General features: G+C 40.9%; 2 protein-coding genes across 2 annotated transcripts; both read right to left on the bottom strand.

Moving 5' to 3' along the window:
* Positions 1-2,165: 2,165 nt before the first annotated feature.
* LOC308083876 (E3 ubiquitin-protein ligase TRIM35-like) lies at positions 2,166-8,946 on the bottom strand. Its single transcript, XM_080426288.1, has 7 exons — positions 8,437-8,946; positions 8,003-8,216; positions 7,004-7,099; positions 6,193-6,423; positions 5,679-5,701; positions 4,325-4,443; positions 2,166-3,763 (listed from the first exon to the last, which is right to left on the bottom strand). The coding sequence occupies exons 1-7, from the start codon at positions 8,664-8,666 to the stop codon at positions 3,222-3,224; spliced, it is 1,455 nt and encodes a 484-aa protein (XP_080282414.1). The 5' UTR covers positions 8,667-8,946; the 3' UTR covers positions 2,166-3,221.
* A 1,397-nt stretch (positions 8,947-10,343) lies between these two features.
* Positions 10,344-15,577, bottom strand: trim35-28 (tripartite motif containing 35-28). Its single transcript, XM_080426438.1, has 6 exons — positions 14,816-15,577; positions 14,418-14,513; positions 13,429-13,659; positions 12,772-12,794; positions 12,078-12,196; positions 10,344-11,927 (listed from the first exon to the last, which is right to left on the bottom strand). The coding sequence occupies exons 1-6, from the start codon at positions 15,257-15,259 to the stop codon at positions 11,383-11,385; spliced, it is 1,458 nt and encodes a 485-aa protein (XP_080282564.1). The 5' UTR covers positions 15,260-15,577; the 3' UTR covers positions 10,344-11,382.

Below are 15,577 nucleotides of genomic sequence, written 5' to 3'. Positions count from 1 at the left end.
TGTTTTTTTCCACATCTGGTTTGATTTTGATTGAATACTTTATTTAGAAAGACATGGAAACAGTAGCCTCGCGTGGCCAGACAATAATTCGGCTGGAACCAGGCTATGGAAACAGTGCATGGAAGTACAATTCACAATACAAAGGTCCTCTAAACTGTATCGCTCATAAAAGCACAAAGGCTTATTTAAAATGAGATCCCCACGCACTCAAATCATGATGACATTTAAGAAGACAGACAGATATACACACTACTATTCAGAACGTCATATAATCAGTTTACAGGTTACTGGTATGAAAAACAAGAAATATGTACAATAAACAGTTCGAGGAGGGGGGGGGGGGGGGTTAGGTTAAGACTTACTCCTTTTGGTAGGGCATTCCACATTTTTGTTGCATAGCATGAGAAAGAGTTCATTCCCTTGTTTGTGCCATATCTGGGTTGAACATGATCAGTGGAGCTGCCTCTGGTGTTGTGTGTGATTGTGGACTTCATTTACGTTTTTGAAGTATTTAGACAGGTACATGGGTATCCCAATGTTGTGGTGTATCTTGTAGACCAGGCCCATTGCAAGTTGCCGTACTCTGTCCTCAACCCTGAGCCATCCAACCCTAGCAAAATGAGCAGGGGTTAGATGGGTTGTATGTTTGAGGCCAAGAAGTAGCCTTACCAGTTTGTTTTGGGATGTCTGGAGCCTTATTTTTAAGGCCTTAGTGGTGTTGTGATACCATGAGAAGCACGCATAGTCGAACCTTGGATGGGGGCCCCTGTAAGAATCCTCAAGGTATTCTTACTGACTAGAGAGTTAATCCTATACAGAAAACCTGTTCTTTGATTGACCTTTTTAATGACTCTTTCTGCCATTCTATCACCGGTTTGCCTCCAAGTTGGAACCCAGGTCTACAACCCAGGTCTACCCAGGTCTACAAGCTCATAGCGCAGCACAGAGTGCCGCGCTATGAGCTTGTAGATCTGCTATTTTAGAAAATTATTGAAAATGTGTGCATATCTTTGAATATATATATATTTTCAAAGCGAACATTTGTAACTCAAATATTAGCTTCTGGGGTCCCTGGCACAAAACATTTTCAGATGGGGGTCGCGGTCAAATGTATATCAATTTAGGGGTCCTTGGCATGATAAAGGTGGAAAACCACTGTAGTACACTGTTAATATCCTCCTGGATTCTGCAGGAGTCTCCTTGATTTCAACCACATCTCCTTGAGGTCTCCTTGATTGTCATTTCTTGATTTGGTATCAATCTCCCAAAATTCAACCAGAACACAGGAAATTACATCTACTATGCTAAAAGGTAGATGTTATTTACTTTTACGTGTGGTCAGTGCATGCAATCATACACTGATATTCACTTTTAAGTAATGAATGGTTATTAAAGGTGGGTCTTATATTGCCTCAGTCATCAAATACATTTCTGCAGGCCTACTTTTTGCGTTTTTATGGATGAAATTGTACCCATCATTTTCCAATGCTAGTAAAGCAAGCCTGATAAAAGTATCAAACTCATCTGATCAGTAATCAGCTATATTTACTATTACCGGTATATATTATAGAACAAACAACATGGTCAGGTGGTCCCAGGACTTAGGAGTCTCTATCAGGGTCTGGGAGAGAACTGCCTCCAAAGACAGGCCTGGACAGTATGTTGCTAGAGCAGTAGTACTGGAAATGTGTTTAGATACCATAAAATGTCAGGAACATCCCAACATTGTTTGTGTGCTAAGTTGACCGATCATGTGTAGTGGCTACTGGAAACAAAATATAGGTTTAAAGCTGCACTATGTAACTTTCCTGTTTTGAACCCAGGTCTGCACAAGTTCTGAATCTTTTTACCACCGAGTTAATAGAGCCTGCATGCTTGCTATGGGGATAAATAAAAATTTGGCCCAGAATTTGTGTCAAAACAGAAACAAGATTGTGTCATTGAAGGTTGTGTCCAACCTAGACACAGGATCTAAATGTCTCAAATAGCAGGGAGACAAAATACTACCACGCCAATTGTATAAGTTATATTGTATCATACTCTACCATACAGATCGGACAAAACATTTTATTCACTATAAAAATGTACAAAATAGAGCTTTAAGTAGTGCCATGTTTGCTGATTGTCTGACACACTACCAAAAACATTAGCTGTGATAAACAAAATAATGTAATAACTTTTATTATAGAAAAGAGTCACCATATATTAATGTGCACAAAATATACTCAAAATAATCACAGTGATCAGCAATCAACAAAAAATACAGCAAAGGTAATAGAAAATAGAAGATTTAATCCAGATCAAAGCTCAGATTTGATGTCCCGATACAATCAGATATCAAAGTTATACCTATTGTTTTTCCTGTACTTCCTGCATTTTCTTCATATCTTCCTTGTCAGATATCCTAGCATGGATTTATGTCCCGAGATGGGTTGTTCACTGAATACATGGCTAGTCCTCAAGAAATAGTCCAAATGAATAAAATAAACTAGCACAAACACAATAAAATTTAAGTAGAATATACAAACAGAACCCAATTATAAAAAAAGAAAATGTACCCCACGAATAACCCAAAACAAAATCCTATGAAAATGTTAAAAACAGACATCATCATGTCATAGGCACTAAGGAAAGGCACAAGTCAAGTCTGGTTGTTAAAAAAACATACATACACAGGCCTGTCACAATAATTACATAATCGCCTGATCGGAATTGAGCTAATTGCAAATATTTTTGCATTATCATTACAATAATTTTCCCTTTATCTGTATACACAGCTGGATTAAATTAACAGAAATTTAATATTTCCATCATAATGTTCACGTCGTTGTCCATCATGGTGGGTTGTGAGCTTGTAGATCGGCTATTTTCTAAAGTATACAATTATTAGGGATATGGCCTGTTATGGCCACAGTACCATATTTATTTTGATAATTAGCACCGTTCATTGTAAGTCATTTCATTTGTTTACAAATCCTAAAAGGTAAACAGAAATCTAATATTTATTCATCTGTTCAATGCCAAAAACTACATAAAACCATTAATTGCAATTATTTGCATGACAATCGGCAACTAAAATTATTGTGACAGACCAAGATGTTACATTGCTGAAATTCTATGCAAAGAGATAAAACAATCTACTGCAATATTACACAGCGACAAGAGCATATGCATCAATATCTGGCTCAGGTCCAACAAACACTGAACATGATGTTTCCTCCTCATGAGGTATGGACAGATATCTTTCCTGGTGCTAGAACCATAGGTGTGCTATGGATCCCAGGGCCAAACAGTGGGAATATTTTTTCATTGAACTGACAAGTCAAGGTACACAGATGCTTCGACGTTTCAGCATCCCAAAATGACACCTCGCTTTTATCCATATTCAAACTGACTCGGATGCGCTCTGGCGACTTCTCTAGCTTCAGTTCCTTACGCTCTGGGGTCATGACGGTGTACACCCCCTCGCTGTGGCTGATGGCCCACACGCCACGCTTTGTGGACACTGTGAAGGTCTTCTTTCTGATCAGTGACTCTTTGCACACACCCAGGATCCACTTGGGAATGTCGCCAACAATTACATCCCATTTGTGCCTGCCGGCAGTGAAGCCCTCGTTACCCAGGACAAAGACACAGGGATCAAACCGTTCAGGGTTGGCGGGTGCCACTGCCACCTCCTTCTCCTCGATTCCTTTGAGGCTAGTCAGGTCAGGGTCCAAAGCCAACCAGGGAGAAACTGTGTTAGGGTCGAAGACCACTGGGTCTGTAAAGAAAGAAAAGGGTATGAGCATGTTGGTACCTTGCATGGTTTCATGTTATGGTTTGGAGTATAAAAACTACCTCATGAATTCATAAAATTCATATATTGTATACCAATAGCAATAACACATTTGGCTGGCCTGAAATACTTTAAATGCATTCTTCTCAAGTTTGACCCTTTGTGCAGCTACTGCAGTTAGGCTTTGTATTGTGGGCTAAAACCACTATGTGTATGTGCAAGTTTGACTAATAATACATTAGCACTCATGACAGTCACTTCAAACGGGCAAACAAATATTACATCTCTCTGCCCCTTTATTTGGAATACCACGCAGATTGGATAGGGCGCACAGACGAAGTCGATAAAAGTGAAATGCAATGAAATGTCTTTGTGGTGGGTTCTGCACGCATCAATAACACTAACTGTGATAATAAGTATTCATGGTTACCATCCTCAAATGAACCAATGTGTAATAAAGGTGCTAAACATTATTTTCAGATACCCAGCTGTTACAATCCACAAGCTTCACTCTGAACCAAACTCACAACAAAGGACTATACTCACTATAATTGATATGGGTCTGCATGTCCTTCCAGATCTTGAAGCCCAGAGAGCCAACATGTTTGGCCATGTCCAGGAGAGTGTCCTTAGGGTGCAGTGGGTTTTCCCATGTTAAGCGGGCCCTAATGCAAGATGTAAACAGTAAAACTTTTAGTGAAGTAGTAGAGTGTATGTAGATGCACGCACACATGCACACACTTCCCTTTTAATGCACAAATTATATGTATTGTATTTTAAAACCCAAGGGGTGCCATTTGATTCTGGAATTTCCTTCAGTGTCAATAAAGTATCTAAGTTTCTCTGTCCTTCTGGCTTTTTGGCTCTAATGTCTTGACATTTGTCGTATTTGTAATAGTTGTCTTATATTTGTCTCCATAGCAGTGTTGCAGGCTTTTATTCATGATTGTTGTTGAGTCCTACAGCATTTAAACCTTATAATTTCTGTATTATTTTGATAATACGGCTATTTTCTAAAGGAGGGACTTGACTGTCTGTGATGATACTGGTACCTGGTATCAATCTTTGTACCAAATGGTGGTTGTTAAGAGTCAAAATGGGAGATGAGCCCATTGAAATAACACAGAGATAGCACATACAGAGACAAAGTGTTGTCACTACTGTAGGTGTGAAGTCAGTGTATGTTAAAATTACCTTCTATTGACCTGGTTCTAGTGTTACACCCCCTCTGCAACCTAAGTTTCCTGTGGTACAATCAAGATTTAACTGAATTGTACAAACTGCATGTTTATAAGGGGATGATAAAAATGTAAAGATACAGAAAAACCTGGGAATGGATCTTCTGATGAACAGAAATATATTTGATAGGGTGCATTCCAAAAGGAGCATGCATATAAGGAACAAGCGTAAATAAGAAAAACACTATTTTACCATCATTGTATATTTCATGTTTCTCATGCCTGTCCAGTAGACAGGCCAGTTCATAATTCTGAGGTCTCTAGTCTAGACCAGTGGTCTGGGGACCCCCAGGGGTCCTGAGGGGGTTCCAGGGGGTCCCCAGCAAAATGTGTTAATACATTTTAACCGGTGTATCCATATTTCATACGTTGGCTATTCAAAAATAGAAGATGCACACGCTCACAGGGCATCACTTCGTGCCGCGCTGCAAGCTTGTACTTTTTTTTTTTTTTTAATCTTGAAAGTGTTTGAACAATTTTGAATTATTTAACACATATCTTCTCTTCTGGGAGTCCCTGGCATAAAATATTTTCAGATAGGGGTCCACGGCCAAATATATATCAATTTGGGGGTCCTTGGCATGAAAGGTTTGAGAACCACTGATCTACACAACTGTACAGGGCCTTTTGAAGTGCTATTGTCCATTTGTGTAACTGCTTACCTCATAGTTAAATCCGAATATTTCTGAAATACAGACACACAATTTGAAGTTAGTATAAGGTAGAAGAAAAAACAAAGAATGTTTTATTGCAATGAAAAACAACATTGTATGCAACTAATCATTCAGTTTATGTACGCGTCTAATGTCTCGCTGCATCATTATAAATAAAGGTATTGTGTTTTTGGGGAGTGATTTAGTCTAAATGTTACAAGTTCACTATGTCACCGTTACATTGTTCAACTGCCTCTGCAAGCAGGAGAGGGACATTTTCTCTGACATCATACTTCACACTGAAGCTGGCGTGTATTAAATGGATAATATTACTAATAGCGCATTAGCGCTCATCCGTGCCTGTTGAATGTGTTGAGCATGTAACTTGCTCTAAGGCCACTACTACAACTATTTATTTAATGTATGTAAAAATGTTCTCGGTCTCTAGTCTAGAGTAAGAACCCCTACTGCTGGTATCCAGAACTGCACAATGTCTCATTCTTGCCATTTTCACAGAACTTACCATTAAGAACAGCACATCATCATCCCCCATTTCCTTCTTGATGGCGTCGATGTTATCCGACATAGCCTGGATGTCGTTGCTTATTTTTGCTATTATGTTGTCCACGGCCAAGATCTTCTGCCTCTCCTCGTCAGCCAGGTCCTTGAGACGGACGGCCTCTGCTGTCTCAAGGACTTTGTGGAGTCTCTCAAACTCTGCCTTGATCATCTTCTCTGCCTCGCTGGCCTGGTGCTGTGGTGGGAGGATAGAGAGAAAAGATAGGAATGCATAGACAGGAGCAAATGTTGTTACAGAATTGACATATATTTGGTGACTCGGGATATAACTTTTGGGTATTTTATTTGATTTAATTGACATTCAGTCAAATGTTTAAAAAAAAAGAAAATAAAATGCAGCAGGGTGCAGATATGCATCATAATATTACTGTGATTTTTTTTTAAAACAAAGCAAAAAGAGAAAATAACATTTCGACCCTTTGTGTTGTTATCAGGCAGGGGAGAAACATTGTTTGCTTGTGTTTACAACAGCAGCAAGCTGTCTGTACATCACCAATACTAATCTCTGTACATTTACTGAACTTGCCATTAAAACAATGCTCATAGAATTGAGACTTGGCATTTGTTTCATAATTACGTCATGGCTATGTTCTCGTTTTTTGAGCACATTCCATACCTCACTGCCTTCTTTGAACTTATGTGCTACACAGGTTTTTAAAATGGCTGACAGTGAGCCAACATAGCAGTACCTGTAGAGCCTGCCAATGTCAGTAAATAAATACTATACATAACAAAACTTGACAAGACAAAATTACCTTGATGCATTCTACCGTGTTACAAAAGTTATTTCTGTTTTTTATGAAAGCGTCCATTTTGCTTTCAGAAACCTGGACAGTATATCCCAGCTCCTCCTGCAAAGTAGAATAAAACAGTAATAATCAAAAAGGATTGCAAAAGAAATTGTGCAAAAACAAACCGTAAAATCCTTTCTTTTTCTAACTCAGAATGTAGGCTACAAATGTAACATAACAAAAAAAAGTAAGAGTAGTCATAGTTCATAATCCTAGTGGTTCTCAAAGTGGGGTCCGGGGACCCCTGGGGGTCGGGTCCTTAAGGGGGTTCCAGGGAGAACAACACAAATCTTGTATGGGAGCCCCTGGCTGGCACAAACTAATTTCAAATGGGGGTCAATGGCCAAATACATTAATTTGGGGGTCCTTGACATGAAAAAGTTTGAGAACCACTGTGTCATAACATACACTCACCCAGTGGTGTAAAGTAACTAAATACATTAGCTCAAGTACTGTACTTAAGTAAATGTCCAGGTATTTTTTACTTTACTGGAGTATTTCCAATTTTCAGTACTTTTACTTCTACTCCACTACATCTCAGAGGCAAATATTGTATTTTTACTCCACCACAATTATTTGAAAACTTACGTTACTTTACGATTTTGATTATTATTACAAAAATGACATTAACCACTTCAGCCCTATATATACATTTCGGCCATTTGAAAATAGCCGATCTACAAGCTCACAATGCGTTACGATGAGACACATTTTAAACTTGTAGATCAGCCATTTTCAAAAGATTTTTGTATACATTTTGAACTTGTGAAATGTGACATTTACAGTACAGGGTACTTTTACTTTTGGTACTTTAAGTACATTTGGATGCCAATACTTTTGCACTTTTTAGTCAAGTAACATTTTGAACACAGGTCTTTTAATAATAGAGCATTTCTGCATGGCAGTATTGATACTTTTATTAAAGTAAAACATTTGAGCGCTTTTCCCACCACTAAAACATACCTTACAGAAGGACACCGCCCTCTTGATTGGCAGCAGCTCGTGTGAGCCATGCTGTGCCACACAGTCCACACAGATGGGCTCCTCGTCCTTGTGACAGAAGAGGCTGAAGTCCAGGCGGTGCTGGGTACAGTGGAGCTCATCCAGCGGTTTGGGGGGCGTGGGTACGAAGAGCGCCTTCTCCTTCAGGAAGGACTCGCAGGCATAGTTGAGCGCCCTGTTAGGAATAAATTAGGGCTGTCAGTCACGAATACAAATTTAAATTGACGATCACTCAAATAATTGCGATTAACGATTTAATTGTGTTTGGCAACATATGAATACAATTGTAATTTCTGTTTGCCTTTTAGGCTTCGTAAATAAAAAATTTGCACAGGGCAGATATTACAAAATATTAAAAATATTGAAAAAAAGATTATGTAATAATTGTGACAGGCCTGTTGGTGATCTGCTGCTGTTCGCCGCACTCCTTCCTGCACACGGGACACCTCGCGTTCTGCTTTAAGCACTGCATCAGACAGCCTCGGCAGAAGCTGTGGCTGCAAGGCAGCAGCACCGGATCCTTGAAGATATCTTTGCAGATGGGACACGTTAAGTCCTCCTGGAGCGGGAAGGTGTGCTCGGACATGTTGTCATCGACATCAGAAGTGTCCATACTCTCAGCCATGACGGATCTCTCTGGTCTGGCGTCAGGAAATGCCTGTTTACTTTCGCTCTCTCTTCTTAACAAAATGGCTAACTTCTCGAAGAGCAAACTGTGACAAACTAATACGCACCCGCGGTCTCTGTTGATTTGTCGATGCTTTCCTTGCCTCTCTCTGCTCCTTGTCAAGACGAACCCAAATGTAAAGTTTAGTTTTTTATTGCAAAACGCAACCTATTGTCTGACGTTTTGGAGAGAGAGCTACCGCCGAGCTAAGTGGTAAAGTACTACTCACTACTTCTACTCTCAGCTCACGGCTGACGGAACTAAGTCACGTGACACGCCCTGTTGGTTCCGGAAGAGTTTGAAAATCGAGACAAACCAGAAATACAAGCCAATGGGTACAATGGAGCGTGCAAAAATAACTTTTAAATCCACGGCACCCCTGAATCACATTGTTACTTTGTAGCACCTTACATAAGTCATATTACGGTGCGTAAATATGTAAATCTTTCCCCCTAAGAGATACAGTTTGTCACTTGAACCCCGGCATCCCTATTCTGGGGGGAACATTCAACGCGTCACAGCGTGCAACTTAAGTCCATATATGGTCTGGGAAACACAGGGCACACCTTTCATAGCCAAAGGATCCCATGGTACACCTAACACCATAGACTCTAAGGGGTTAAACTGATGAATTCCAAATATTATCAAAGTATTCCGGCGGCACCCCCTTTTGTTTGAAAATGTTTAAACATTTTCAAAATGTTTTGAAAATAGTACATCTACAAGCTCATAATGTGTTGTGATGGTACGTCTTTTGTAGCCCAGATTTTCGAATAGTCAAATAAAGAATAGGATTAAAGTGGTTTAACTGTTCCTCATTTCGCTGGGGACCCCCTGGAACCTTAAAGTATATAACCTGGAAACCCGTCAAGGACCCCTGGGAGTCCCCAAGGATTCAAGGAATTGCCTTGGGAGTCGGTGCAGACCGCTGTTGTATTCTGTACAGGGGTAGAGGACTCAGTGTGTAGCCCAGGGTCAGAGGGGCTGAAGCGATGTTGGCCATTTTCACCACTTGGTAGTTCATCAGGAAGTCCAGTATCCAGCTGCAAATGGTTGGGTGCTGGCCTAGTCTCAGAACTTTTGGGGTGAGACTCTTTCTTTGGTGTTTCGCCCAGGCGGACAGGGTTTCGAGGTTAGACTTAGGCATTATTTCTGTGAGGTTAGAGTTAGGCATAGTGTTTGTGAGGTTAGGTTTAGGCATAGTTTTAGTGAAGTTAAATGTTAGGGTTTAAGCGCAATCAAGGCGAAACACCAAAGGCAGAGGTGGAGTCATAAGCGATACAGTATATCCCCCTGGACAAGCGGCAAGACCGAATAGGGCATGAAAGTTATGGATTTGCAGCAAAGGAACAATGAGATGTCATCTCAAAATTTGTGGCGCAGCCATGGCATGCAAAATTAAGCTCAAACATGTACCTTTATTGGTGGCGATGGTAAAACAATATATAGGATATCCCTCCATCAAAGATTTTGAAACTACAATCCTAAGTGTGATTTAAACTCTTCTCTTTCGATTACAGTCCTGTCCGGTTTCTTCTCTGCAGAAGGAAGACTTGCTGCTGTTACAATACTAATATTTGGGTTTTGATGGAAAGTTTACCAAACAAGAAATAAATATACCAAAACACCGGACAATGCCATATACAACCCATTGCGCTTTATTTCAAAACACAAATTATAAAACATGTTCATCTTCCAGAAATGAAATATTTCATAAGACCAATTGAGTAGATTGATGATTTTGACATTTTTCAAAAAGTATAAAGTGTGAAAAATAGGACTAACAACTGTCTAAACAATCACCTTTATACATGTAAACCTAACTACAAAAGTCTACACAGTGGTGGGTGGGTGGTTTCCCTTTATGCCACACAGGTGAGCCTATTTATATTAAGATTTGTTCAAAATAATAACATTCATTTATAAATCAGCATAATTATGTATAAGTCAGCAGAATCAACCAAATAACAAATTATATATTTATCTAAAGAAAAAAAGTTACATAATTGTTGGCATTGATCATTTGTAGCCTCCTGTACTGTACCTCTCGCAAGTTTAACAGCATTGAGTCACATTTCTTGTGTTTGATGACATCAGAGCATACTTTTTACTTTTTTGATTCTAGACTAGATCTAGTCTAGAAGACCCTTTCAAGACCCTTGATATCCTCAGGATTTTTTTTTTAGTGACCAGATGTTTTCTTTACATAAGTCAGAATTTGTGTTCATGGAACCAGTTACATTTAGGTTTTTATCTACAGTATGTTTGGGGTTACAAGATGTCCTGATACTAGGTCAAATCAATAATGCTGTTGATCTTGAAAACAAACTAAATCAATTAACAAAATTAAATTAATATGCATTTTTGTTGCAGATTTTTTTGGTGTATCTTATTTAGGAGAAACATAGGGAAAGGGAAGCCTGTGATTTTAAACCTATGTTTTTGGAAATAGATTTTTTATTTCACAAAAAACATTTGTTGACTCTCTACATATATACACACACAAACGTATGTATATACACATATAGAGTCAAAGAGTCTAGTTAACTAGTCTCTTTCCACAATAATATTCTATAGCACTAAGAATATATACAATAGTTAGTATATATATTCATAGATGCTCACATCTATATCTGGCTCAGAACCACCAAACACTGAGCATTATGCTTCCCTTTCATGAGGTGTGGACATGCGTCTTTGCTGGTGCTAGAAACAAGGGTGTGCTATGGAGCCCTGGGCCAAACAGTGGGAATATTTTGTCATCGAACCGATTGGTCAAACTAGTCAAGGAACACAGATGCTTTGCCCTCCCACCGTCCCAAAATGACACCTCTCCCTTCTCCATATCTAGCTTGATCCTGATGCGCTCTGGACGATTCTCTAGCTTTAGTTCCATACGCTCTGGGGTCATGACGTTGTAGGCTCCCTTGCTCAGGCTGATGGCCCAAACGCCACGCTTTGTGGAAACCGTAAACTTCTTCTTTCTGATCAGTGACTCCGTGCACACACCCAGGATCCACTTGGGATGGTCACCGACAACTATATCCCATTTGTGCCTGCCAGAAGTGTAACCCTCATGACCCAGGATGAAGACACAGGGATCAAATCGCTCAGGGTTAGCAGGTGCCACCTGCCTCTCCTGGCTTTCTTTGATGCTAGTCAGGTCATGGGCCAAAGACAACCAGGGAGAAGCCGTGTTGGGGTCGAATATCACTGGGTCTGGAGTGAAAGTTATTGGAGAAGTACGAAGATAGAGCGAAAAAGAGACAGAGATAGAAGAGACAGATTATAAAAAGGTGCTAAACATTATTTTGTGATACAAATCACAAGCTTCACTTCAACCACAAACTGACAAGGGACTACACTCACTATATTTGATATTCATCTGCATTTTCTTCCATATCTTGAAGCCCAGAGAGCCAACATGTTTTCCCATGTTCAGGAGAATGTCCCTGGGGAGTTCTGGGTCATCCGCTGTCCACTGGGCCCTAATGCAAGGTGGCAACAGTACAAACTGCAGTCAAGCTGGGGAGATTGAAATGTTTACTGGTAAGCCAGGCAAACTTAACCACTTAAACCCGGTTCACTTCGTTGCACATCAAATAGCGAAAACAGCAGATCTACAAGCTAACACGTTGCATGGTGCTTTGAGCTTGTAGATCTGCCATTTTTGCAGAATGTTCGACTATTATGACATGCCCAGAATAGGGATGCTAGGCATAGTGAGAAAGATGAAGCACCTTGGATGAGTTTAAAACAATGCTCTCTGGATGCTACAGTGCATACACTACATTATTCATAATTGTGAGCCTTTATGACAACTTTCTTTGTTTTGCACTCAGCCTATACTTTAGACGTCCACTAGGAGGATGTTACCTCTTGGTTATTTAATTAGTTTTACCTGTTATCTTTCCATTCTGGCATTTTAATTTAAAACCACTTTGCAATTGAAGTTCCCTGTGTAGCACGGTGAATATTTAAATTGAATTGTACAGACGTTTACAAAAGCAGATTACATGCTCACAATGTTTCACATCGCAATGTGTTGTGAGCTTGAACTTACCTTCTTTTTAAATCTCGAAATTTCTGAAAAACAGAGACATAATTAAAGGTTACTGTATGGTAGCAAAAAAGAAAACAAGTTTACATAGCAATTTGGAAAATAAATAAATAAATTGATTTAGCAAGCAAAAAGGTATTGGACAGTATGTGAAAAATAAAGTGTGGGTAGAGTATTTGTGTAGGTAAGTGTAGTCAATTAACTATACACCATACCAGGTATGTGATAGACCTTGGCTTATTCATGTATATCCTATATTACAATTGGCAACTGGAAGGGCTGGCGGGCGGACCGCGGCCACGTCACTCTGACATAACTAATATAAACAAGCCCGCCCATACTGTATTATAGGCATATATGGAGAGTTCAGATCAGGTTGTCCAGAGCCACATATCCGACCGATATGCCAATATATGGTCATGCGTATATACAGTATGGGGCCGGCCGACTTCTAACTCGGCGAGTGTGTCTGCAAGGACTTGGTCGGATCGGCGGTGTGACGTCGGTGTTCGTATATTTAGAGGCTCTGTAAATACACCACCTAATAAAGGCACCTCTCAGTGTACTCATTATGGTACTATATATTAGTTATTTCTATTTACTATTATACTTGTATATGGGATGTAAGAAATACAAATCTGGAATGCAAACTGAATTTACTTTCAAGAATGACAGATCCACATCTGTCATTTGCCTCTTGAAGGTGTCAATTTCCTGCGACAGAAGGGAGATGTCGGCACTTAAGCTGTCTATCATGCGCTCCATGATCGAGACTTTCTCCTGCTCCTCGTCAGCCAGGACCCTGAGACGGAGGACCTCCTCTGTGACGAGCACCTTGTGGAGTCTCTCGAACTCAGCCTTAATCATTTTCTCTGCCTGGCTGGCCTGGTGCTGTGATAGGAGGATAGAAAGAACGACAGGGATGCAGACAAAGTGATTGTATAAAATAAGGATTTAGATCATTCACATTTGGCACAGGACAGGAACGCTAAACATGATCTGATAAATAAAAAGAAGTTCTGTAATCTGCCAGAATGGAACATGTATATTGCCTACTGTCCATCATGTGTTACTACAACTATACATGGTCCTTTCTTGCGGCATGTTTGTGTCACTCAGTATACACTGTTAACATTCTTAAGTATGACATTTACAGAACTTGGTTCAACAGAACCATGCCCATTCAGATAAGTTAATTTAGGTGTTTCATCTGTGTGTATGCCACCTTGTTTCTCCAGCACATTTCAAATTCACTCCTAACTGCCCTGTCTAACCCGACAGGTTTTTCAAGAGATGGCTGTGGGCGGAAAATGTAGTCCTTCCTCCCTGTAGTGTAGACTCTACACAGCGAGTAGACCGGGATCAACTCGCTTTGCAGGTTGCTGATCCGGTCTGCCTCTAGGACAAGAGCGGATACAGAAATGGAGCATGCATGCATGTACAGTATGCGTGTGCAAATTACCGGATACAGTAGGCGAGCTCTAGACCGGATCAGAGCACTGAGCAGTAAATACAAGCCTGCTGCGGAAAGCCTGGTGACATGAGGTTAAGCTACAGGAAGTTTACTGGTTTAGAATGAACCTCGTGAACTTACTTTATGCAAGGTGCTACGAGACAAACCCATCAACACTCGATAAGTCAATCATTACCTTGATGAACTTTACGGTGTTGGAGAAGTTATTTTTCGTGTTCAAGAACGACTTCACTTTGGCTTCAAAAATGTCGACTTTAAACGTCAACTCCGCCTGCAGTGTAAAAGAAAACACACAGTGAGGGGGTGAACCAAAGCATTACAAAGCAAAGCATTACAGGCAGCTTTTTTTTGTGCCTCTAATGCAGTGATTCTCAAACTTTTACATTTCAAGGACCTCCCTCAACTCTGACAGTGTACAAATGGAAGCAAATGGACCCGTCAGGGTCCATTTGAACACTGTCAGAGTTACAGACTTGTAAGGGTCAATTTAGAACCCCCTCAAGGAACCCTGAGAGCACCTGGACCCCACTTTTTGAGAACCACTGCAAGTCTAAATTCATAAACACGCTTCACCTTGCAGTAGGGCGCCCCCTCGGGGATGGTCAGCAGCCCGTGTCCGCGGTGCAGAGCCACACATTCAACGCAGATCGGCGTCTCGTCCTTCAGGCAGAAGAGGTTGAGCAGCAGGCGGTGCAGGGGACAGTGGTTCTCTCCCAGGATTTCATCGGGTCCCTTCCAGCCGCGCTCCTTCAGGAAGGTCTCGCAGGCGCTGTTGAGCGCACGGTTGGGAATGAGCGCCTCGTCGCCGCCCTCCTTCCTGCACAGGGGACACTTCTTGTTCTGCTCCCAGGCCTTGACCAGGCAGTCTCGGCAGAAGCTGTGCGTGCACGACAGCAGAATTGGATCCCGAAAGATCCCCTGGCAGACGGGACAGGTCAGCTCCTCCTGGAGGAGACTCACGGTGTCTTCCAGGAACACGGGGGACGCGGACGTGTCCATGCTCCCACTAGCAGCCATGACTTGACTCCGCGCGCGGCCCTTTCTTCTTCCAGGAAGTGCGATTTCTTTTTTACTTTCGCTTTTGACAAAATAAACGGCGATTGAATGGCAAACCGAGGAGCTTGGCGTCGGTCAGAATTTCAAGGAGTTCGTGTTCTTCGGCTTGTCCTCGTCAGATCTTAAGTGGTTTTCTACAAACACACTTTTTAAGATGAGTTGCAGGGAGAGGCGCTCGAAGTTGAACCGCGGCTCCAAGTTCCTCAAACTCCAACCGTCTGGTTGTGGCAGTGTTGCCAGATTTTCCGACATAAATAAGCAACCAGCTCTATCAAAACA

The sequence above is a fragment of the Gymnoscopelus braueri genome (assembly GCF_963280865.1).
Source record: "Gymnoscopelus braueri genome assembly, chromosome: 4".
Classification (NCBI taxonomy): Eukaryota; Metazoa; Chordata; class Actinopteri; order Myctophiformes; family Myctophidae; genus Gymnoscopelus; species Gymnoscopelus braueri.
The sequence above is the reverse complement of the archived record's forward strand: the minus strand, read 5'-3'. Positions and strand labels throughout refer to the sequence as shown.